At 32.4% G+C, this 26318-nt stretch overlaps 4 protein-coding genes across 4 annotated transcripts; 3 read left to right on the top strand and 1 right to left on the bottom strand.

Annotated features, from left to right (window-relative positions):
* Nucleotides 1–2517: 2517 nt before the first annotated feature.
* LOC112801846 (miraculin-like) lies at nt 2518–3654 on the top strand. Its single transcript, XM_025844791.2, has one exon. The coding sequence runs from the start codon at nt 2871–2873 to the stop codon at nt 3483–3485; it is 615 nt and encodes a 204-aa protein (XP_025700576.1). The 5' UTR covers nt 2518–2870; the 3' UTR covers nt 3486–3654.
* Nucleotides 3655–5374: 1720 nt separating this feature from the next.
* On the bottom strand, nt 5375–7453 carry LOC112803718 (uncharacterized). Its single transcript, XM_025847196.1, has one exon. The coding sequence runs from the start codon at nt 7451–7453 to the stop codon at nt 5375–5377; it is 2079 nt and encodes a 692-aa protein (XP_025702981.1).
* A 7567-nt stretch (nt 7454–15020) lies between these two features.
* LOC112801845 (miraculin-like) lies at nt 15021–15847 on the top strand. The gene has a single exon (XM_025844790.2). The coding sequence runs from the start codon at nt 15079–15081 to the stop codon at nt 15703–15705; it is 627 nt and encodes a 208-aa protein (XP_025700575.1). The 5' UTR covers nt 15021–15078; the 3' UTR covers nt 15706–15847.
* A 4460-nt stretch (nt 15848–20307) lies between these two features.
* LOC112801844 (miraculin) lies at nt 20308–21118 on the top strand. The gene has a single exon (XM_025844788.3). It carries the CDS (start codon nt 20366–20368, stop codon nt 20984–20986), a length of 621 nt encoding a protein of 206 aa, XP_025700573.1. The 5' UTR covers nt 20308–20365; the 3' UTR covers nt 20987–21118.
* Nucleotides 21119–26318: the final 5200 nt, after the last annotated feature.

The raw sequence follows: 26318 nt of genomic DNA, 5'->3' as shown, positions 1-26318 counted from the left end.
CATTATTAGAGATCACAATTTCGCTTACCAATCTGCTAGCTAATTTTTACTCCCCAACTTCTTTAGAGCAGATCGAGGTTAGATCCGACTTCTTGAGAGAAGGTCGGTGTCGAATGAGGATCAATCCTTAGATTGGCCCTTTAGTTTGGACCTATACCTTAGTGTTGGGTCAGGGTATAAACAGTATCCTAACTCTCTTTCTCTCTAATGACTTTTACTTCTCTCTATTCTTTTATTGTCGTGGCACCTCTTAAAATTTTACCTAAAATCGTTCACTATATCAAGTAATTAACTTAAACACATTTAGGAGAGGTAAACTCATAAAATCTCATTCCTATCTAATTTTCTATTATCTCTTTTAATAATGATATATCATTTTTTATATTGATTTCATCTAGTAAAATTAGAATTTTAGCATGAATAGTTAGATTCATTTAAAAATTTAAAAGTTCACAGGATTTAAAATTTGGTAAAAATATCATAAAAAAATAAAATAAGACAAAATAAGATAAAACTATCCAACACATTCAACTATTATTACGATAGATAGTGAGCAATTACATTAAAGAGTGATAATGTGTTTTAAGTAACAAGAACTCAAAAGTATCTTTTTAAAAAGAATGATTTGAAAAAAAAAATAGTTATTAATATTTTAAGAAATTAATAATTACTTATTTTAAATAATAATTTAATTGCAAAATGATCATACTATTGTTAAGATATTAAATCTAATTAAACTGAAGTAATTCAAGTTATAAGTATAGTTAGTTATTATTAAGATAATATCCAATTAGAAGTTGAAATATTATAGAGAATAAATTATATATTATTTTAAAAAAAGATTGATAGAATTCACAATTTTACTATATATCTCTTTTGATTTATTTAAAATTTTTAGAATAAATAGTATTATAATATAATATTAAAATTTTATGATTAATATTTTATAGGTAACAAATAATTTTTTTACCGAATTAATTTTTGTTAATATTTGATATTTTTAATGGACGAGTTACGTTATCTCAAAATAATAATATAGAAGCCATAGTGTCTCTTTTATTTTTTGTTCAGGATCGTATTGTCTTTCATGTAAACAGATAAATACTGAATTAAATATTTATTTGTTCTTACAATTATATTATCTTATAATTTTTAGACAGAATAAAATTAAAATTAATCTGTCACAGATTTAAATTACATTTAAGAATTTGTTATTGGCTAGTGAATTATTCTTTATATAAAGTAAGATTCAAATTTTGCACACTAATTTAATAAGTGGACAAGTAAGTTAATCACTCAACCAATTCAAATTAATTATTTTCTTTCTTCTTGAAGTTTATAATTTTTGCAATACTTTTGTTCTAGAGTAGTTATTAACTCACTTGAAGGGAGAATTGAACACTCAGTTTTATTAAATTTCTAACCTCAATTAATAAAAATATTTTGTGTATATTAAGATCAATTATTATGTATTTACGTATAAATATATTTATTATTTAACTTCTTTTAATATATATTTTATATTCCAACTTATATTTTATATTAATGATAAACTTTTATGAATAATTTTAATGTGAATCTAATATAATTTGCATAATTAATTAGCATGAGTTGAGACTTGAGACTCAAATTACCCTAATTTACAAAAAGAAAAAATATAAGTAGATAATAAAAATATTAAACAATGTAAATAATAGATATATCGGATGTTTACTAGGTGTATAGATTGTTATTTTAATATTAAAATTTAAATGATTAATTTGAAGATATAATGTGTTTTTATTTAATTGGTAGTTATTTATATGAAAAAAGTATACGTGGAACCAACTAATAATCAATCAAGAATGGAACAACATAATTAATTATAATTAGTTTTATTAATTTATAATTTAATTTGTTTTTTAAATTATTGTTGATCACGTTCAAAACATGAGGGAAGATACGCTAGTGATAGGAGAGAATCACGGAACAGATGCCTTGATCATTCATTAGTTGGTTCCATATAATTAATTATGTTTTATTAATGCGTAACACATGAAACATGGAAATCATATCGAAAACCATCCAATTTACAAGAAAAAAAAACATCCGTGTGCCTATCAGTAACAACATCCGATTAAAGTCACTGGTTCCCTAACATTATTATATTTATATTGTTCAATATGATCATTATTTACCTAACACTCTTCTTACGAAAAAGACAAAAAGTAAGGAGAACATTGTACAGCCAACAAAAAATTGGGCAAAATGTTCGTTAACATCACATTACAAAGTATTTAAAATAAATAAATAAAGGAAAAATAACAAATTGTTCTTTCTCTTATTACTTCTATGGGCGCTGCTTCTTTAATTCTCATCTCTTGACGCACCAAACAAACGGAGCACACACATGACACCTAAGTCGCAACTCGCAAGTCGCAATAAACATGACATTGAATAAAACGCGCAAAACAAAAACAATTGAATCATAGATGCTGAAATAAGAAGAAAAAATGGTTTGAAATTTTTCACTATAAAAAATTCTATACATACAATTCCTCTTATGCACTTGCGTGTTATACAATCATTGAGATATATATTTGAAATTAAAAAATCTAAAATAATATTACTAAACAATCCCTAATTAATTTATTGTACATAAAAAATAAGAAGGAAAATATTATAAAAAAGGTCAAATAAAAAAATAGAGAGAAATTATTTACTCATGTACCCCTATATGACCTTAAATCCATGAATATCTTGGACATTAATCAGTAGTCCACAGATTATACACATCTTCACCCTATAAATACATTACTCTCTTCTATGCTCTTATCACAATTCACAAGTTACAAGAAACACAAACTTTATATTATACACAACAAAAAAAAATGAAGATCACATTGCTAGCGTTGGTCCTTGTCATTGCCTTCAGCACAAACTCACTTCTCGGAGCAGCTTCTCCTGCCCCGGAGCAAGTGGTTGACACCACCGGCAAAAAGGTCCGATCCGGTGTCAATTACTATATTGTCCCTGCTTCTAACCCTTACGCGGGTATCGCCGTCACCGTTTCGAAAATCAACCAAACTTGTCCATTAAATGTTGTAGCAGGGGACTATTCCAATGGTCCCTTACCCTTGCATTTTTTACCGGTTAACGAGAAAAAAGACGTTATTCGTGTGAACACTGATCTCAACATTCACTTCACAGAAATGGGTGATGAATGTCCGGAATCACCGGTGTGGATGCTTAAGGACTATGACCCTTCTTCGGATGCAGAAACGTTCGTGACCCTTGGAGGTGAATTGGGAAACCCTGGAAAAGAGACACTTATGGATTGGTTCAAGATTGAGAAGCACGAGGATGCATATAAATTGTTCTATTGTCCGAATGTGTACTATGAAAGTTATGGATGCAGTGATATAGGGATATCTGAGGATGCATTTGGAAATAAACGTCTAGCTCTCACTAATGTTCCATACAAAGTTCGCTTCCAACCTGCTTAATTGAAGAAGCTATCTTCATGTATTTATAATAAATGTTATTATTATGTGATGCATGTTTTTGAATAAGTGTGAATGTATGTGCGATGTAACGATGCATGAATAATCATGCATGCAATTTGGAATGGATTAAATAAATAAACAAATAAACAAGTTGTAATTTTCTTTCTTACCTGTTTGACTCTTCTCAAGTCAGTCATGCTCAAGTTGTAATTTTGAATAATTTTAAAAACCAATGATTGGATGTGTTATAGATCATCCGAATGTTAAATTTATTATGACCTCTCTGCTTCATGGGAGTGGAGTTGTATTTTTAAAAGAATTCAACACTTAAGTAAGTGATAGTTTAAAAAAAATACGAGAATTATAGTCAATTATGTATCTTGAGTATATATTAAGTCTTTTATTTATAATGTTTGAAAACGAATTTAAAAAAAAATATTAAGGTAGATCTATCCATACAAAATATACACATAATTTTATATGAATATGATCTAAATTATATTTTTTTTTTTAGGAATTAAAATAGGTTTTGGACTGGTTACAACTTTAGACCCGGTGACAGTGACAGAACCATGGGAGCCAGTGTGGACCATAATCCCCTCAAAATCTCAATATATATATATATGGCCACGACTATGGTGGTTTTTAATGTGGTGGCTATAAATGCTTATACATTGACCTACTAATTTAACAGTGGCACATAGCATGTTACTTTTGGTAATTAATAATTTTAAATTTTATTTAACTAACAATTTTAAATTTTAATAGGCTACGACTATGGTGGTTTTTAATATTATTTTTTTAATCGAATAAATATAATTAATTATATGAGTATAATAATACGAATATATATAATTTATAAATTATTAATTTAAATTATATCTATTTAAATTTTAAATTATAAACTAATATAAATTTTATAATTTAAAATTTAATTATTTAAATAAAATTAAATTAATTAAAAAATAAAAATATACTAATACAATTCAAATCGTATTAAAACATAAATAAGTTTGTTGAGTCGATAAACAAACTTTATGTAAATAAATAAGTTTAGTCAATGTAATAGATAAATTTTGTGCAAACTTTATGAAAATACAATAAAAAAAATAAATCCTAAAAAATAACATGATTTTTTTAGAGTATTTTTCTTAATTTTATAATAGAAAAAAGTTCTGATTCACATTAAGTTGGTCCAATATATTAGATAATTTTATTTTTTTCATGATTTTTAATTATAATTTTGGTTAAAAAAATTATATAGTAAATAATTAACTACAATTTCTCAATTTAAATTAGTCCATTTATTTTTAAAATAAAATACGATAAAAAATCTAACATCATAGTTATATCAATTGGTTTTTTAATTAAATCATTTATATAAAATAAATCGGTTTTTTTAAATCAAATAGTAACACGTGTTATTTATCCAAAAATAACTTCATGTGAAGTCGACTACAAGTGAGTTTCTGCCTAATTTTTTTGTAATGTGAGATATCATTTGTTGAAAATTAAAAAAAATTCTAATAAAAAAGAAAAAATAATTTAATGTTGTTAAAACTAAAGAGAGTACTGTAACAAGTAAACTCAGGGGCGGAGCTAGGCTAACTATTTAGGGGGCGGTGTTATATTTTATATTACTATTTCTATTGATAAAATTAAAAAATAAATATATATAATCTCAATCAAAGTAAGACAATAATATATAAAAATTACCACTTACAGTTTTGTATCATGAAAAAGCTATTCGACGTTTTTTCTATTTTCAAAATCATCTATAATTGAATTTGTGTCGAAAATAGCTGCTAATTCTTTTTCTATATAGATGACCAAGTTGTCTGCAAGAAATTCATCAGCCATTTTACTTCGGAGTCTTGTCTTAACAATTTTCATTGCTGAAAAAGCTCTTTCTGTTGTTGCTGTAGCACTGGTAGAGTCAAAACAAGACGTATTAATCTATCAACCATGTGATAAGTTCTTGATTTTCCCGTTTCTTGCAACTTGTTGCACAATTCAAAAAGTGTACCAATGCCTTTCAAATGATTTGGTATATCATGCTGATAATGTTGCAACTGAGCTTTCAAAATATTTAGCTCATTAGAAGGAAAGTCAAGGGGATAAAACTTCTCTGCTAACTTGCTGATTTCTTCAATATTAAATGATTTGAAATTGTCCTTAGGATCCAAAGCACAACTCAAAGTCAAAAGCTCTATTGTTTGCTCATTAAATCTACTATTCAACTCTTGTATTTGAGAGTCAATTGTTGCCAAGAATACATTTATTCGATAATGATGCTCAACTGTCACACTTGGTTGACGAGATCGACCTCTTCCAAAAATATATTGTGCACTCATATTAGAGACTTCAATTTCATGTATTTCACAAAAATCTTTAACATTTGCAAGAAAATTGCACCATCCACCATCTCTTAATTGTTGAAGAAGTAACTTTAATGTAGAAACAATATGCATTGCATTAAGAATATCTTGAGATTGTTGTTGCAGTGCTTGGCAAAGAATATTAGTGATTCCCATAATCTCTTTCATCAAGTGCAAAGTGAAAACAAATTCAAATGACAATAATATTTTACTAACACCATAAGCCTCACCTCTTTGTGCATAAGTTGTCTCGTCTTCAATGATATTATTGAGAACAATATTGGTAGCAGTAAATATTTTTACCAAACTACAAATAGAATTAAAGTGAGAGCTCCATCGAGTATCCCCAGCTCTTTGTAAAGTGTTTATTTGATTCGCACCTTTGCCTGTTTCTAATTCATTTTGAGCAAACAAGTTTGCATTTTCAATTGCTTGAGCTTCTTGTAATTGATCATGTCTTTTTGAAGAAGCACTAACAATAGTGACAATAGAGTTTAATTGAGTAAAAAATTTATGAATTTGAAGTACCTCTCTTGAAGCTGTCACCAATGCTAATTGTAACCTATGAGCAAAACAATGCACATAGTATGCTTGTGGAGAATCTTTAAGAAATAAAGCTTGCAAACCATTCCACTCACCCCGCATGTTGCTAGCACCATCATACCCTTGACCCCTAATATTTTCAACTTGGAGATTATAATGAGAAAGGACAGAAATCAATTCTTTCTTTAAAGTTGTTGCACAAGTATCAGTGACATGCACAAGATCAAAAAATCTCTCTTTAACAAAACCATCTAGAGTAACAAATCTCAAAACAATGGCCATTTGCTCCTTTTTAGATTCATCTCTAGCTTCATCAACAATAATACAAAATGTGGCATCTCCAATCTCTTCTCTGATTGAATTTCTCACCTTAGTAGCAAGAATATGTAGAATTTCTTTTTGGACATCATTTGAAGTATACTTATCATTTTTTGGAGCATTTTCCAAAACATTCTTTTTCACTCTTTCATTGTAAGATCCCAAAAATTTCAACATTTCCAAAACGTTACCTCTGTTGCTTGAACTTTGGCTTTCATCATGTCCTCTGTATGCACAACCTTGAAATGTCAACCATCTAATGCAATCTATAGATGCTCCTAGTCGAATTCGATTCTTTTCAATCTCTTCTGATGTTTGCTTATGAAGAAGTCTGTCAATATGTTGTGATTGTTTCATCAAATCATCACATGATTTTAGCGCCTTATGATGGAATGAGTTAGGACCTTTGCCAATGTGATTCAAAAGAGCACATTCTTTTCCACTATTTACTTTCTTCCAATTTCTGAAACCATTCTCAATAAAAGCATTTGAACCCGTATTGATTGAAGGTTCCTTAGCAAAAAGAAAGCACGGAAAACAATATATAGCATCATCTTCTATAGAATATTCTAACCAAGATGGAAACAATTTAAACCATGAAGCTTGAAAGCGACGATGACTTTTATCACCAGAAAATGGATAATTATCAAGAATTTGTTGATTTGGCCCAACTTTAATATAAGCCCGACGGATTTCATCTCTTTTATTTGGAGGAAACTTCCAAATCATTGGTCGCATTCCAGGATCTCTTTCCAAACGAAAAACATCCAGTTGATTTGGAAAAAGTCGTGGACGCTTTGAGCTATTCAATGAAGAACTTGAAGTAATGAAATTTGATGACCCCTCAAGTATTAGAGTAGTAATAGTAGAAGCATCTTTATTCTCTTGATCTTTTCTTTTAAAAAATGTATCAATGGTTTTGAACTTACTCATAATTCAAATGGCCAAATAAGTTCCTATAATTAAAAATATATTTAGCGAAAAGTGTAAATTACAGTTTAAATCTTTATAAAATATTAAAATTCAGAACAATAATACTAACATCCTAGTATAAATAATATAAAATTGTAATTAAATAGTTAACTAATAAAAAAATTAAATATACAAATTAACATATAATAACATAAATTAATTAACAAATAATAATAAATTAACTAATTAAGTAAATAACTAAATATATAAAAAAGAATAAAAATAGAACTTTTTTGAGAAAGAGGAGTGAAAAATCACTTGTTAAACTACTATTTTTTTTTAATCTGCAAAAAACAAAAAAAATAAATGTCAAAGAGGTAAAATTATAAAAGATAAGAAGATTAAAAAGATAAAAAAGAAGAAGAATAAAAAAAAGTTGTTACCTGAAATTTTGGAAAGCCAAGGCGGGAAGGAAAAGAGGGAGAGACTCGTATGCTGGGAAATAAAAAAAAGGGGATGGGGATTGGAAAATGATTGTACGTTGAGAATTAAAAAAAGGGATAGGAGTTGGGAAATAAAAAAAGGAGATAGGAAATGGACTATTGGGCTGGGTTTTTTTTAAGGAATTAAAGGGAGGGGAGTTTAGAAAAGATAAAACAAAAAGAGAGCGGGGCTGGGAAATAAAGAAAGGGGGGACTAGACTAATTTTTTTTATTTTTAAATAAAAACTAAAATTTTGGGGGGGGCCATTGCCCCCTTTTCTTCTATGTACTTGCGCTCGAGAGTAAACTATTTGAAAGTGATAAATAAGTCAAACAATGGTTTTTTCCTTTATCTCTGGTGATTTATTTATTCATAGCCACCATAGTCATTAAAATTTATGGACACCATAGACGGCACCTATATATATATATATATATATATATATATATATATATATATATATATATATAATAAAATTTAATAATTTTATTAATTTTGTGATTTTATTAAATTTTTAATTAAAATTTATAATTAAATTTTTACTAGTTATTTTTAGGATAAAATACAAAATATTAGAATATTTAATAATATATTTCATATTAGATACAAAAATAAATTTTTTAAAAATAAATAGTTTAAAGATATTTAATTTATAATTTTTTAATTAATATAAAAAATCAATTATAATCTTTTACAGTATAACAAATTAATTAAAAATTTGATAAAATTATGAAAACTAATAGAATAATTAAATCACACAAAAAAATCTATAAGTTAAAAATATTGTAAATTTTTTAAAAAAACTGAGAATAGTTATAAAAATTTGGCTTCACTAATATTAAAATTCTAGTTCAGCCACTATTTAGACCTAATCTAAAATTGGGGCTTAACATTATATTCTTTATATAATTATAAATCAACTTAATATATTTATCCAAAATTTGCATAAACATAAAGTGTTCTTCAATTATATATTACTGATATCCAATTTTAGAAAATTTTGATATAGATTATCTTCATTATATAATACTGAGTGATACAGGACCAACACAATTATTGTTTTAATTAATTGGTCAGTAAACAAATAATAATATTTAAAAATATTGGCTAAAAAATTTTATTGAGCTGTTTGTCACCACGGCTTTGGACACACTCCAACGCTACCATGCCGGCATTCGAACTTATTCAACTTCTTGAGTTAATACCAAGTCAGTCTAACCCTCAAATATTTAGCAAAAAAGCTAAAAACACAAGAGAACACAAGAGAAAGGAAGTTTTGGTGGAAAGAGCACTTTATTACTCAAGTGTTTGTTACAAGTGATTTACACACACAAACTCTAACTTTCACCCTTATTTATAGCCATCCACCTCCTCAATGGATTGTTAGGATTAAATCTAATCAACGGTCCAGATTAATCATCCAGAACCTTCTTTACAAATATCTATCCTACCACAACTTTCTAAATGTTTCTAGATTATTCCATACCACTCTTTATACTTCTATATACATCTACACTTTTCTAAAATACTCTATGAACTTCCAGAGTCTTCTAGAACCTTCTAGAGTATTTCGGGACCTTCTAGGATATTCTAGAACATTCCGAAACTATCTAGAGCATTCTCAAATATTCTAGAAAACTCTACAAACACTGTTAAATTTAACCTTCTAAAATTTACTGTGACATTCTCTCCCACCTAATGCGCAAACGTCCTCGTCGCGTTCTGTTCATGATAGCGCTGTAGGTGTTCTTGGAATTGCCACAGATCTTCACGAGCTTCCTAGTTAGCTTCGGTTATCGGGAGTCATTTTCACTTGATCAAGTATTGGATATTTGGTGGTACTCCTCTTCATTGCACGGTGCGATTAGCTAAGATCTCTTCGATTTCTTTATCAAAGGATCTAATTACCACGGGCAAAGCAGGACTCGAGTTACCTCTACTCGGTTCATCTTGGTCTTCATGATATGGTTTAAGCATACTCACATGGAAGATCGGGTGGATTTTCATAGAGGGAGGGAGTTGTACTTTGTAAGCAACCTCCCCAACACGTCTAATGATCTCAAATGGCCCTTCGTATTTGCGGATTAAGCCCTTATGAACCTTGCGAAAGGCTTTGAATTTTTTTAGAAGAAGTTTAATCATTACCTTGTCTCCCACTTGATAGCTTGCATGCCTCCTCTTCTTATCTGTCCATTTCTTCATCATCTTTGCAGCTTTTCCAAGGTAAGAACGAGTCACATCTGCTTGTTCTTACCAAGACTTAATCATATGATAAGCTCCAGGGCTCTTCCCTGAGTAAGAGGAAGAAAGAGAGTGAGGTGTAAGCGGTTGTTGTCCAAGCACAATCTCGAATGGACTCTTCTATGTAGACTCACTCCTTTGCAAATTGTATGAGAACTGAGCAATATTGAGGAGTTTTGTCCAATCCTTCTGATTAGCGCTTACAAAATGTCTCAAGTAACACTCAAGTAAGGCATTCACTCTCTCAGTCTTCCTATCTGTTTGAGGAAGGAAGCTTGTTGAAAAATAAAGCTTCGACCCAAGGAGTTTGAACAGCTCTGTCCATAGTCGTCCTGTGAAACGTGGATCTCGATCACTAATGATGCTCTTAGGCAATCTCCAGTACTTCACCACATTCTTGAAGAATAGTCGTGCTGCTTCCTCTGCAGTGCAGTTAGTAGGGGCAAGTATAAAGGTAGCATACTTCGAAAATCGATCCACTACCACGAGAATAGATCCAAACCCCTCGGATTTCGGTAAGGCAGAGATGAAATCTAGAGAGACACTTTTCCACGGTCGTCCTAATGGAGGCAGAGGTTCCAAGAACCAACTTGGTGTCTTGTTTTCAATCTTATCTTGTTGGCACACAAGACAAGTCTTCACATAGCTCTCTACTTCATCTCTCATTTGAGGCCAATAATAAGAAGATTCAATGAGTGTCAAGGTCTTTCGCTGACCTTGGTGACCAGCCCACTTGGTGTCGTGGCATTCTCTCACTAATTTTCTTCTTAGATCTTTCCATTTAGGAACGTATAGTCTTCTCCCTTTTATGTAGAGAAGGTCATTGTCTAACCAAAATCTTTTGGTCTTACCTTCTCTAGCCAACTCCATCAACTTCTTGGCTAATGGATCGTGATGCAACCCTTGCTTGATGGTATGCATAATATCTCCTTCAACCATAGAAATGGCCGCCATCCTGTATGGTTTTGAGATAGACGGTTTCGCTCCTAACTCCAATTCAATGTTGTTATCCATCTTTCTTCTAGGTGGTAACTGCTTTGGCAACTCGAGAGGTATCACATCCTTATTTTCTTCAAGGACTTTCTTGATTTTAGGGGAACATCTGCTCCTTTGCCTGTTGACTCCTCTTGTAGTAAAGCCAAAGATATCATCTCCTCCTTCTTGAAACCTTTCTTGAGTTGCATGGTCGAGAGTATCGAAATTCCTTCAGTCTTTGAGATTGTAAGGACCATGCATGGAGACCCTTTCTCCATGACGCATACTATATTGTAGTATGGCATAGGTATTATATTTGCCTTCCTTTGCAAATCGAGCCCGATAACTATTTTAAAATCGTCCATGAGTGCTACTGAGAAATCCACAAGGCCCTTCCAAGAACCAAGAGTCATCTCAACCCCTTTTGCTACTCCCTTAAGGGGTTCACCCTTGATATTCATGGGTTTGAACCAGCCATTCTTTTCGGTGATTTTCAACCCAAGCCTCTTTGCTTCATCAGGCGTGATGAAGTTGTGTGTAGCACCAGTGTCAATCATAGCCATGACAGGTTTTTCATTGATAAAGGCTTTGACATACATCAAGCCTTTCTTTTCTGCAGTGCTTGCTTCTCTGCCCTTCACAGCATTTATGTGTTGGATAGATTCAACACACTCAGTTACTTGAGTTTGAGCTTCTCGTTCCTCGGCGATAAATGCCAAAGTCCCTAGCTTGGGACAATTGTTCATTTGGTGTGGTCCCTTGCACACGAAGCATCCTCCTTTGGGCACGAAAGCCTTCTTCTTTTCTTCGTACTCTTTCTTTGAAGAGTATTTTCCTTCTTTCTTGGTTGAGAAACTCTTCCCCTTGTCTCCCCCGCCTTTAGCAGAACTAGGCTTGGAGGAGGACTTGGGTTTAGAGTCTCCCCTATGATACTCAGTGAGTGATTCAGCCACCACAATGGCCTCATCAACATCCTTAACATTCCTTCTTTGTAGTTCTTGCTTTGCCCAAGGTTGGAGTCCATCAATAAAGAAGAACAATGCATCCTCTGATGCTAAGTTGGGGATTTAAAGCGTGAGAGTAGTGAGCTCCTTTACGTAATCGCTAATCGTACTCTTGTGCTTCAACTCCCTCAACTTCTTTCTCGCTTCATAAACCACATTCTCGGGGAAGGACTGTCTTTTCAACTCTCTTTTAAAATCTTCCCATGTAGCTATGTTGCAAGTACCATTTTCCATATCTACGTACTTTCTCCTCCACCACAAAGTAGCATTATCAGAAAGGTAGAGAGCTACCTTTATTGCTTCTTCGACCACCCATTGGCATTCAAAGTACCTCTCCATTTGCCATAGGAAGTTCTCCACCTGTCGAGTGTCCCTCATGCCCTTGAACTCCTTTGACTTTGGGAGATCAATCTTTGTCGTCTCCCTTATAATGGTTGGTCGAGATTTTGCCTCCACGAACCAAACTTGAACTTCCTCAAATAACTTCAAGAAATTCTCAAGCTTCTCTTCCACTTGGAGCATGCTTTCTTTGAAAGCATCTAGTTCTCCCAACACGTGAGCCTCGAGGGTCTCCTTGTCATGTTCTATCCTTTGGAAGCGGTCATCCATAGAGGATAGAACATCTTCCAATATGAAAACTCTTTCTTCTAAGAAGTTAGAGTCCTTACCTCTAGGCTCACTTGAAGAACGAACCTTCTTACCTCCCCATTGAGAAGGAATAGCATTCCTTCCCCTTTGAGACTCAACATGCTCCATGGTTATACTAGAAGCCATACCCACAAACTACTTGTGCTCCCTCTTGAACCTTGCTCTGATGCCAAATTGTCACGGCTTTGGACACACTCCAACGCTACCGTGCCGGCACTCGGACTTACTCAACCTCTTGAGTTAAGACCAAGTTAGCCTAACCCTCAAATACTTAGCAAGAAAGCTAAGAATATAAGAGAACACAAGAGAAAGGAAGCTTTGGTGGAAAGAACACTTTATTACTCAAGTGTTTGTTACAAGTGATTCACACACAAAAACTCTAACTCTCACCCCTATTTATAGCCATCCACCTCCTCAATGGATTGTTAGGATTAAATCTAATCAACAGTCCAGATTAATCATCCAAAACCTTCTTTACAAATATCTATCCTACCACAACTTTCTAAATGTTTCTAGATTATTCCATACCACTCTTTATACTTCTATATACATTTACACTCTTCTAGAATACTCTATGACCTTCTAGAATCTTCTAGAACCTTCTAGAGTATTCCGGGACCTTCTAGGATATTTTAGAACATTCCAAAACTATCTAGAGCATTCTCAAATACTCTAGAAAATTCTACAAATACTATTAAATTTAACCTTCTAAAATTACCGTGACATGCTGAACTAATTAAAATTATTGATTAATATAAATTAAAATTACTGACTTAAATTTTTTTCTATATAATATTGTAAATGGTTGGATGAGAGAAAATAAATTTGAATGTTTGTTTATGTAATTATTTTGTTATTGGGTTCCATTAGTATTGGTATACAATTTTACTTTTTATTGTTTTGTAAGTTTACTTTTTAGAAGATCATTAAAATCTATTTTAAATTTCTTAATAATATGTGTACATCTAGTCATTGTAATAATTTGGAACAGAACGAAAAAATAAGTTTTAACCAGTTTACACTTATATATTCCTACAAATTTGTTCACAGAATATTAAGCATTTAAGTTTCTCAAATAAAATGAACTGATTTGGTTAATTTGTAAAATTTGACGGACAAAATTAGGGGATTTTCAGCTTGCTTCTGCCCTTATGGGCCGTATATCTTTATTTTTTTCTATTGTTGCAACTTGCAAAAACTATGGGCTACCTCTACGAAACAAACAGAGAACACTTACAAGTTGCATTAAAAAAACATGATACCGAATCAAATTAGGCGGCCTATTGCCTAAAAATGGAAAACAAACATTTCAATGATATTCATTAAAAAGAGTGTCAGCAGTAAATTTTATAATTTGTAATTATTAATTAATTATTAAAATTAGGTATAATTTTGGTCTTTAAAATATAGATTGGCTCCAATTTTTTTCATATAAAATAATTCTTAAAATTTAACTTAATTTTAAAATTATTCGTAAGGTTTAACTTAATTTTAAATTAACGACAAAAAGTGAGGTAAAAGTGAATGGACAACTTTTTTTTTTATTTCTTCTTATTTCTCCTTTACAGAAGCAGAAACATCTTTTTCTCTTTTTCTTTATTTTTTAATTTTTTTGTTATGGGTAATTTGATTCAAAATTTTAAAATTTAAGTTAAAATGATGATTTTAAAACTTGATTTTAAACCTTAAGAACAATTTTGTATACAAAAAAAATTAAAAACGAACAAAATTTTTAACCTATATCCTAGAGATCAAAATCGTACTTAATTTTAATTATTATTAGTGTTTTTAATAATGTGAAACTATATCTAATAATGTGTAATTATTTATTTTTTTATTAATTAAATACTAACCAAATTTTAATAAAAATATTGGTACTAGACTTATAACATCATATTATTTTTTTATTTATTTATTTGGTAGCTGTACATGTATGAGTTGAAATCCATGTCTATCGTTGGAACATTAATTGATATACATAGTCCATAGATTCCACCCATCTTCACACCCTATAAATATCTTACACTCTTCTATGCTATTATCATCACAAGTAAAAAAGCTTCATATTATACAACAAATCAAAGAACAATAATGAAGATGACATTATTGCTAGCATTATTGGTTGTCCTTGCCATTGCCTTGAGCACAAAGCCACTTCCCGGGGCAGCTGCGTCTGCCCCGGAGCCAGTGCTGGACACCTCCGGCAAAAAGGTCCGAACTAATGTCGCTTATAATGTTATTCCTGCTTCGTACCCTTATAACGGAGGTGTTTCCATTGGCAGTGTTAATCAAAGTTGTCCATTTTACGTTGTAGGCGGAGATTCTTCCAATGGTCCCCTGCCATTATATCTTTCACCCGTTAATGAGAAGAAAGGCGTTATTCGTGTTCACACTGATCTCAATATTTACTTCTTGGACCCGGGAACCGATGAAGTATGTTCCGATTCATCGGTGTGGATGCTTAAGGATTATGATTCTTCGGCCACACAAAAGTTCGTGACCCTTGGTGGCGCAATGGGAAATCCTGGAAAGGAGACACTGGCGGATTGGTTCAAGATTGAGAAGTACGAGGATGCATATAAATTTTACTATTGTCCCAATGTGTATTATGATGGAAGTTATCCATGCAGCGATATAGGGATATCTGAGGATGAATATGGTAATAAGCGTCTAACTCTCAGTGATGTTCCATACAAAGTTTGGTTCCAACATGCATGAAGATAGAAGAACCTACCTTCATATATACCAATTAAATGTTATTTGCTGTTGTATGTTTTTGAATAACTGTGATGTAATTAACAATTTGTTTTCTTCTTGTCATGGAATGTGATAAATAAATGAACAAGTTGTTTTCTCTTTACTGTTTGAGTCTGAAAGAGTTTGTAACTTTGTACCAAGAACTCAAGAAGCAATTATGCTACTAGTAATCTGATTCTTGGTTAAGGATCTTGAAGAATCACCTATTTATAGTTACATCCATATATATTAACTAACTGCCTAACTGAACTAACCACCTTTAAGCATGCAGAGCTGAAGATTATTAGTGAAGGATAGTTCTTGTTCTTGAAAGAAGTCTTGATTAGTTAGTGCAGTTGTGAATCTGTTAGGATTAGTTACGTTAGTCAAGATTCCTTGTGTCTAACAGTAATTGTAGTGTTTATATAAGTTTGCATCTGCTGGAAGGCAAAGCCAGCTATGAACACAATACTATTCTCATTCAATACAATTCCTTAAGTTACAAGTTTACTGTTTTTCTCTGCACACTTTCTCTCCTCTGTTCAATTCATAATCCTCCGAATTCATGTTCTTATCTCAAGATCACTTCAATTACGTTATTGTGGTCGGATTGAAAATAAAAAGGTGTGTATCTACAAAAGATATTATAATACTTAAGTCATTCCTATATATAATAATATACTATTAGAAAATAGAAAGATATTTGATGCTCATCATTTCTTTCCCCTCGCCTTAAGAATTTATGTGCCTTATTTGTTCTTATTATTAGGGGGTGGCAGCATGCATTTATTCACAAGTATTTAATTTTATTTAATTCGGTCGAATGTGGTTGCCAACTTAATTTATTGTGGTAGGGTTAAATTTGGAGTGAGTTTGAGTGTGAGTCAAATAAGATGAGTTGAGTCTCTATCTTATCCAACCAGCTTATAAAAAAAGTTTTTATTATTGAGCTAAGATCATCAAATTAATAATTTAACATTTATATTTATATAAGAGCAATCCTAGGGGCAGTAACATTTGTGATTGGTAGCCATCAACTAGCCATTAATAATGATTTGATGGTGTGAGATTTATGTGATATTTTATCCAATGACTCACCTTTCTCTGTTGGTTACATGCTGACCAAAATGCAATAAAGTTGCTGATTTCCTAGACTTTTTCTTTATATAAAACTCAATTCTATTGTAGTGATGTATAAACACAATATTATATCATAATATTTTATTTGTGTTTATATTATTAATTTAAATAAAGATTTTTATATAGAATTAAATATTTAATAATTATATTATTTATAGAACAATTGTATTATTTGTGGAATAATTATATTGTTTATATTGAATTTTTATTTTTTATGTTCATTAATTATATAATAATATTACATATTTATAAAAATTTGCGAGTAAAATTAGATATCTATCGATTGACTGTAGATTAGATTAAAATTAGGTTTAAATTCAATCCTACTCTTAAATAGAATAAGATTAAGTTTTAGTAATAAATTAAACTCGTAAATAGAGTTAAAATTGAGTTTAAACCTACTTTGCTCATTGCCACAATTCCACCCCTAATTATTATCGTATATATAGTCATGCGCAGTTTGAAATCAATTGTGATAAGAAATCAAAATATTAATTTTAATTTTTTTTTAATGTGTATCGATAGCTAAAATAACAAATAATTCGAGGCATCGATTATTCCTAAAAATTTTATATTATTTTTATAATTATATTACACATATATAAAAAAGTAATTATTAAATTAATTATTTATAAAAATACATATTAAAATATAAAATATAAATTTATTTATTTTGTATTCTAAAAATACATATTAAATTTATAAATTAAAATTTTTTTATTAAAAATATAAAAAATTAAAACTTTCAATACATTTATTTTACATCATTATATAAAAGTATTTTAAATTTTTTATTAATAGTAAATTTATCATATATCTTAAAAACACATATTAATTAAATCTATAAAATATATATATTAAAAATAAGTTAAATAATATATATTTATATATGAATATATAATAATTAATTTTTAATGTATACATAATATTTTTATATTTTTAATATAAAAAATATTTAATAACCAAAAAAATTAAAGCAGTAGTTTTCAAGGAAAATCATCTAGATGTTTTGGAATACAAACATGGTCTACATACAACCGCCATATTGGCCCCCCAATGACATGAAATGAAAGTCATCCTGGTGGTAGTATAATAGATTTTCCCGGACCTAAATTTCCTTTATTTTAAAGACAAAATTAAGATTAAAAAAAAAAAACAATTCGCAGCCAAAATAAAAAATGATAAAATAAAAAGGAAAAGTTCGTTAACATATCGCAACTAGCTAGAAATATTTGAAAACTGAAAAGAACAAACTGTTCTATCTATGGGCTTCTCTTCTTTTTCACTTCATCACACACAATATATCAAGTTATTAGGCGCGCGATGTGAGTGACTAAAGAATAAGATGGGCAAAACAATTAAAGGTTACGTTCAATCGAAATGAAACTTTACAAATGTACATAACGTGTTATTCATAAAAATTGAGTGTGTTTAATTAATAATTATTAACTAATTAATGGCCAATTGTTTGAGTAGAAATCCATGACTATACTATCATTACACACGCACGCACACACATTATTAGTCCATAGAACTAGACCCATCTTAACCCTATAAATTCACGTTCTCTTCTCCTATCTAATTCCCAACACTCATTCACATCCCAACATGCTTGAAGAAGCTATCTTCATGTATTTATAATAAATGTTATTATTAGGTAAGTAGTGTGAATGTCGATGTAACGATGCATGAATCATGCATGCAATTCGGAATATAAATAAACAAATAAACAAGTTGTAATTTTCTTTACCTGTTTGACTCTTCTCAAGTCATGCTCAAGTTGTAATTTTGTGTAATTTTAAAAACCAATGATTAGATGTGTTATAGATCATCCAAAGGTTAATTTATTATGACCTCCTTGCTCCAGGCTGGCATTTCCGCAGGAGTGGAGACGTACTTTTAAGAAATTCTAATGCATAGTAGTGATAATTTAAAAGGTATGAGAATTATAGTAGATTATATTAGGTATCTTAAGTATGTATTAAGTCCTTTATTTATAGTATTTGGCGGACGAATTTGAAAAAAAATAAGAATAGATTCGTACAAAATATACGCATAATTCTATATAAATATAATCCAAATTACATTATTTTTGAAATTAAGATGAGTGTTTTTTAATCTTAATCTAAAGTTGGAGCTTAACACTATATTTTTTATATATTTATAAATCAACCTAATATATTTGTTCAAAATTTGCACAGAACAAAGTGTTCTTCAATTATATATTACTGATAAATTTGATATAAATTATCTTCATTATATAATACAGTGATATAGGACTAAACACGATTATTGTTTTAATTGATCAGTAATTAAATAATAATATTTAAAAGTGTTGGCTAAAAATTTTTGTTGGGCTACAAAACTAAATAGTTTAGACTGGTAATTAATCGAAAATACTATGAGAGAAATTAAATTTGAATGTTTGTCTAATAATGCAATTATTTTGTTGGGTTTCATTAATGATTGGTTGAGCAATTATTGATTAGTGTTGATAACCTAGTAGCATTGTAAATTATATATATATAATTTTACTTTTTATGGTTCTATATGTTTAATTTTTAGAAGATCACTAAAATCTATTTTAAATTTCTTAAAATATGTGGACATTTAGTCAATGTAATAATTTGGAACAGAACGAAAAAATAAGTTTTATATAGTTTACATGTATATATTTCTACAAAATTAGATGATTTTCAACGTGCTTCTGCCCTTGTAGGTAGGGTTGGCAAAATTTTTCGAAATGCAAAAATTTTTGCAAAAGTGGTCTCAAATGAAAATCCGGAAACGAAATTTTTTGCCATTTCTATTTAGTGCTCATCGTGTCGTCACTCCCTTATCGTTTTATTGTCTCTAATCACAGTATTCTTTTTTTTTTCTACCGCTACATAATTGTGTTTTTGTATATTATAATAATATTTTATGATTTTTTTTTTAATTTTTTATTAGAATTTTTATATAAATAATCAATATAAAAAGATAAAAAATAAAGTCCCACAACAAATGAGATTGAAAAATAAAGATGGAGAACAATATTCTCTTACAACAGAGCAAAAACTAAAAGGAAATTTAAGGACGGAGAAGGGGAATGAAAAAATATCCCCCCCTCTTCCTACCCCATTGCCCTACTTGTGGGCCGTATTCTTTTTGTAATTGTTGCAAACACAATGGGCTGCCTCTACTAAACAAACAGAGCACACATACACAGTTACGCACTTACAAGTTGCATTAATGAATCAAATTAGGCGGAGAATTGCCTAAAAAGGGAAAACAAACATGTCAATGATATTCAAATACTAACATCATATTATTTTCTTATTTATTTATTTGGCAGCTGTGTATGTAAGACTTGAAATCCATGTCTATCGTTGGACACATTAATTGATATATATAGTCCACAGATTCCACCCATCTTCACACCCTATAAATATCTTACACTCTTCTATGCTATTATCATCACAAGTAAAAAACTTCATATTATACAACAAATCAAAGAACAATAATGAAGATCACATTATTTCTAGCATTGTTCGTTGTCCTAGCCATTGCCTTGAGCACAAAGCCACTTCTCGGAGCAGCGGCTTCTGCCCTGGAGACAGTGCTTGACACCTCCGGCAAAAAAGTCCGAACTAGTGTCAATTATTATATTGTCCCTGGTTCGTACCCTTATGCCGGAGGTATTACAGTTGCCAGTGTTAATCAAACTTGTCCATTTAACGTTATAGCCGGAGATTCTTCTAATGGTCCCCTGCCATTATATCTCTTACCCGTTAATGAGAAGAAAGGCGTTATTCGTATTCACACTGATCTCAACATTTTCTTCTCGGACGGCGGCGTAGGATGTCCCGATTCGACGGTGTGGATGCTTAAGGACTATGATTCTTCGGCCGCACAAAAGTTTGTGACCCTTGGTGGCGCATTGGGCAACCCTGGAAAGGAGACACTGGCGGATTGGTTCAAGATTGAGAAGTACGAGGATGCATATAAATTGTACTATTGTCCAAATGTGTACTATGATGGAAGTTATCCATGCAGCGATATAGGGATATCTGAGGATGAATATGGTAATAAGCGTCTAGCTCTCAGTGATGTTCCATACAAAGTTCGGTTCCAACTTGCATGAAGATAGAAGAACCTACCTTCATAAATCTTATTTGGTGTTGTATGTTTTTGAACAAGTGTGATGTAATTAACAATTCATGCATTATGCATTTGGTTACCTTTTATTATGATTAAAGGTTCTCAAGTTGAGTTCCTTCTTGTCATGGAATGAAAGAGCCTAGCAGCGGAAACGACACAAATGTCCAACACAAAAACAATATGGAAGCACTCACAACACAATATGGCAGCAACTATAACAAGCAAATATAGCAAGTAAAGCAATAATAAGAACACACCGAGATTTTAACGTGGAAAACCCCCTCAAGGTAAGAGGTAAAAACCACGAGTCGTCCAGACCAATGAAATAGCTCCACTATAATCAAATGAGGTACAAGAGAGTCTCAAACAAAGCACAAAAATGTGCATATAACCAGCCAAAACATCAAAGCACCAAAGCTCACAAATGAAAAGCAAGAAGATGAAATATACCCAAAAAACAGAGCTGCTGTCGAAGCCAATTTCTCCCTCTGTAGACCTCCAATTAAAATCTCCACCGTCCAGAATGAAGAACAAGATGTGAAGAATCTACAGTTCAAATTTCACGTCGATCCAACGGTGAAAGAATGAGAAACTGCCGTTCCAAAATTGCTGCTCTGTGTAAAAACGGGAAACCTAATTTCTCTCTTGCGAAGCCAATTTCTCTCACTGCAAATCTCCAATCAACATCTCCACCGACCAGAATGAAGAACAAGATGATAAGAACATGCAGTTTAAATTTCAAGCCGATCCAACGGTGAACAACTGAGAAACTGATATTTGAAATTTACTGCTTTGGGCAAAAACGGGAATTTTGTTTTTCCCCTTCTCTCTCACTTGGTGGCTACTCTCACTCACTCTCAATGACCCCAAAAATCTGAACTAGGGTTGTGGCACAATGGGTGCAAGAGACACCCTCAAAATGTTGGGCTTGGGCCTCACAAAGGAGAGAAAAACCCAACAAATCTCCCCCTTCTCGACTAGGTGGAGGCTCTCGCCATTCCGGCGATCAAACAACATGTTTCAAACTTTTCTCTTGACAATGCTTTTGTCATCATATCAGCACCATTGTCATCAGTGTGAACTTTCTCAAGTTCCAACAACTTAGAATCTAACACATCCCGTATCCAGTGATACCTAACATCGATATGTTTAGATCTTGGATGAAAAGTAGAATTCTTGGCAAGATGAATAGCACTTTGGCTATCACACAACAAGACATAACGGTCTTGCTTAAAACCAAGTGCTGCAAGAAACTTCTTCATCCACAACAACTCTTTACATGCTTCAGTTGCTGCAATAAACTCTGCCTCTGTGGTAGAAAGTGCAACACACTTTTGTAGCCTTGACTGCCATGAAATAGCTCCCCCTGCAAACTTGACCAAATAACCTGAAGTAGACTTTCGAGAATCAATATCTCCTGCCATGTCTGCATCAGTAAAGCCAACTAGCAAAGGTTTCTCACCACCAAAACTCAAACTCAAGTTAGTTGTACCTTTGAGATATCTCATAATCCATTTAACAGCATTCCAATGTTCTTTACCTGGATTAGAGAGAAAACGACTCACTGTACCAACCGCATGAGCAATGTCTGGTCTAGTACACACCATAGCATACATCAAGCTTCCAACAGCTGAGGCATAAGGAATTTCATCCATTGCTTGTTTTTCCTCATCAGTGGTTGGACACTGCTTGGTACTCAACTTAAAATGAGGAGCAAAAGAACTAGCAACACATTTGGCATCATTCATGCCAAACCTTTGAAGCACCTTCTTTATGTACTTCTCCTGTGACAAATAAAGCTTCTTGGAATCTCTATAACGAGTAATAGTCATGCCCAAAATCTGTTTGGCAGGACCCAAGTCCTTCATAGCAAAGAACCTGCTCAACTGTTTCTTCAACTCATTAATCCTCAAAGCATTCTTGCCCACAATCAAAATATCATCCACATAAAGCAAAAGAATGATAAAATCATCATCAGAAAATTTTTGCACAAATACACAATGATCTGAAGTTGTCTTACGGTAACCATGCTTTCCCATAACAGATTCAAACTTCTTGTACCACTGTCTTGGAGCTTGCTTCAACCCATAAAGACTCTTCTTAAGCTTGCACACAAAATCTTCCTTTCCTTTAACAAGAAAGCCCTCCGGTTGCTCCATGTAGATCTCCTTATCTAAATCACCATGAAGAAAAGCTGTCTTCACATCCATTTGCTCAATCTCCAAATCAAGAGATGCTGCTAATCCAAGCACAGCACGAATGGATGACATCCTCACAACAGGAGAAAAGATCTCCTCATAATCAACACCTTTTCTCTGGCTAAAACCTCTAACAACCAATCTAGCCTTATACCGAGGCTTAGAATTGTGTTCTTCATTCTTGATTCTGAATACCCATTTGTTCTTCAAAACTCGCATACCCTTCGATAGCTTCACCAACTCATAGGTATCATTCTCAAGCAAGGACTTCATTTCTTCTTGCATAGCTTCAAGCCATTGAGCTTTGCTTTCATCTTCAACAGCCTCTCCAAAGCATTCAGGTTCTCCCCCATCAGTCAACAAAACAAACTCATGTGGAGAATACCTTGACGAAGGCTTTCTCTCTCTTGTAGACCTTCTAAGTGCATTTGCAGGAATTTCTAAAGCTGGTTCTTCATCTTGATCATCATCACCAACTTCATCAAGTATTGGATCAACTGTTCCATCTTCACCTGCACTTGTATCATGCTCATTATTTTGAGCTTCAACTCTACCATCTTCTACCATAGGCATAGAGGGAGTAATATCCAAGTCAGAAAAATCATCACTAGGCTGAACCATTGGCTTTTCCGCATTATCAACATCCTTCAATGTTTGGTCTTCAACAAAGACAACATCTCTACTCCGAATCACCTTCTTGTTAACAGGATCATAAAACCTGTAACCAAACTCATCCATGCCATAGCCAATAAAAATACATTGCCTAGTCTTTACATCAAGCTTAGATCTCTCATCTTTAGGAATATGAACAAAAGCTTTACATCCAAAGACTCTTAAATGATCATAAGAAACATCATTACCTGACCATACCTTCTCTGGCACTTCAAATTGCAAGGGAACACATGGTGTCCGGTTCAAGACATGAACAACAGTGCTCAAAGCTTCACCCCAAAAGGATTTTGCCAATCCAGATTGTGACAACAAGCACCTAACTCTTTCAACCAGTGTTCTATTCATCCTTTCAGCCAAGCCATTCAACTGAGGAGTCTTTGGAGGAGTCTTCTGATGTCTTATACCATGCTCTTTACAATAAGCATCAAATGGACCTGAGTACTCACCACCATTGTCAGTACGAATGCATTTCAACTTCTTCCCAGTTTCTCTTTCAACAGAAGCTTGAAATTGCTTGAACACATTCAAAACTTGATCTTTGGTCTTCAAAGTGTAAACCCATAATTTCCTAGAATGATCATCAATAAAGGTTACAAAATAGATAGACCCTCCAAGTGTTCTTGTCTTCATCGGCCCACATACATCAGAATGCACCAAGTCAAGTATCTCTGACTTCCTTGAAGGTGGGTGGCTCTTGAAAGAAACCCTGTTCTGTTTCCCAGCAAAGCAATGGTTGCACTTTTGCAAAGCAACCTTACAACCAGATAAAAGATTCCTCTTGGATAACATATTCATGCCCTTCTCACTCATATGACATAATCTCTTATGCCATAAATCAGTTTCATCAACAAACTCAGCAGCATTAACAACATCTTTCACAATCTTTGCTTGAGTTAAATAAAGAGTAGAGTGTCGAGTACCTCTAGCAACAACCATGGAACCCTTGGTGAGCTTCCAACTATCACGAGAGAATGAGCTATCCAAGTCTTCATCACACAACTTACCAACAGAAAGTAAGTTCAACCGAATATCTGGAACATGCTTCACACGCTTCAAAGTCAACTTGGTACCGTTGGAGGTTTCCAAGCAAACCTGTCCAACACCGACACATTTTGCAACACCTTGATGAGCCATTTTTACATCACCAAAATCACCAGGAGTATAGGACGTAAACAAATCCCTCCTAGATGTAACATGAATAGAAGCACCGCTATCAATCACCCAACTAGTGCTATTATCAACAAGGTTAACAGATTCAAACTCTTCAACAACAAGAAAATCATCATGAGTTACATTAACCTTGTCTTCCTTGCTACCATCATCTTTATTTGTGCTCTTATCTTTACTTGCCTTGGCTTTCTCCTTCTTTAGCTGCCAACAAAATTTCTTCACATGTCCCTTTTGACCACAATGATGACACTCAATATTCTTATACTTTCCTCGAGACTTGCTTCTACTTTGATCTCTACCTTTAGGACCTCGACTTTTGCTTCTCCCCCTAGACTCAGAAACAAGAACATCTGAATGTGTAGTCGATGTACCTTGTGACTTTCTTCTCATCTCTTCATTCAAAACACTGCTCTTGGCAAGATCCATAGAGATTACACCATCAGGAGCAGAATTGGACAATGACATTCTGAGAATTTCCCACGAGTCTGGTAAGGAGCCAAGAAGTAACAATCCTTGAACCTCTTCATCAAACTTGATACCCATGGAAGATAACTGATTCATAATTCCTTGGAAATTATTCAAGTGATCTGTCATTGATGTCCCATCTGTATACTTCAAAGCCAACAACTGCTTAATCAAAAACATCTTGTTATTCCCAGTTTTTCGAGCATACAACTGTTCAAGCTTAATCCAAAGAGTCCGAGCATGTGTCTCTCCAATAATATGGTTCAACACATTATCGTCAACCCACTGCCTAATATATCCACAGACTTGTCTATGCAACAAAGTCCAATCATCATCAGATTTATCATTAGGCTTCTCTGTACCAAAAACTGGTTGATAAAAATTCTTGACATAAAGCAAATCTTCCATTTTTGACTTCCACAAATCATAATTAGGACCATTAAGAGTGATCATCCTACTAGTATTAGTATTAGCTTCCATTGTTCACAAACTCACAAGCCCAGAAAAATACCAACAAGCTCTGATGCCAGTATGAAAGAGCCTAGCAGCGGAAACGACACAAATGTCCAACACAAAAACAATATGGAAGCACTCACAACACAATATGGCAGCAACTATAACAAGCAAATATAGCAAGTAAAGCAATAATAAGAACACACCGAGATTTTAACGTGGAAAACCCCCTCAAGGTAAGAGGTAAAAACCACGAGTCGTCCAGACCAATGAAATAGCTCCACTATAATCAAATGAGGTACAAGAGAGTCTCAAACAAAGCACAAAAATGTGCATATAACCAGCCAAAACATCAAA

The sequence above is a fragment of the Arachis hypogaea genome, chromosome 5 (assembly GCF_003086295.3).
Source record: "Arachis hypogaea cultivar Tifrunner chromosome 5, arahy.Tifrunner.gnm2.J5K5, whole genome shotgun sequence".
Lineage (NCBI taxonomy): Eukaryota > Viridiplantae > Streptophyta > Magnoliopsida > Fabales > Fabaceae > Arachis > Arachis hypogaea.
Note: the sequence above shows the minus strand (reverse complement) of the source record. Positions and strands in the feature narration are given on the sequence as shown.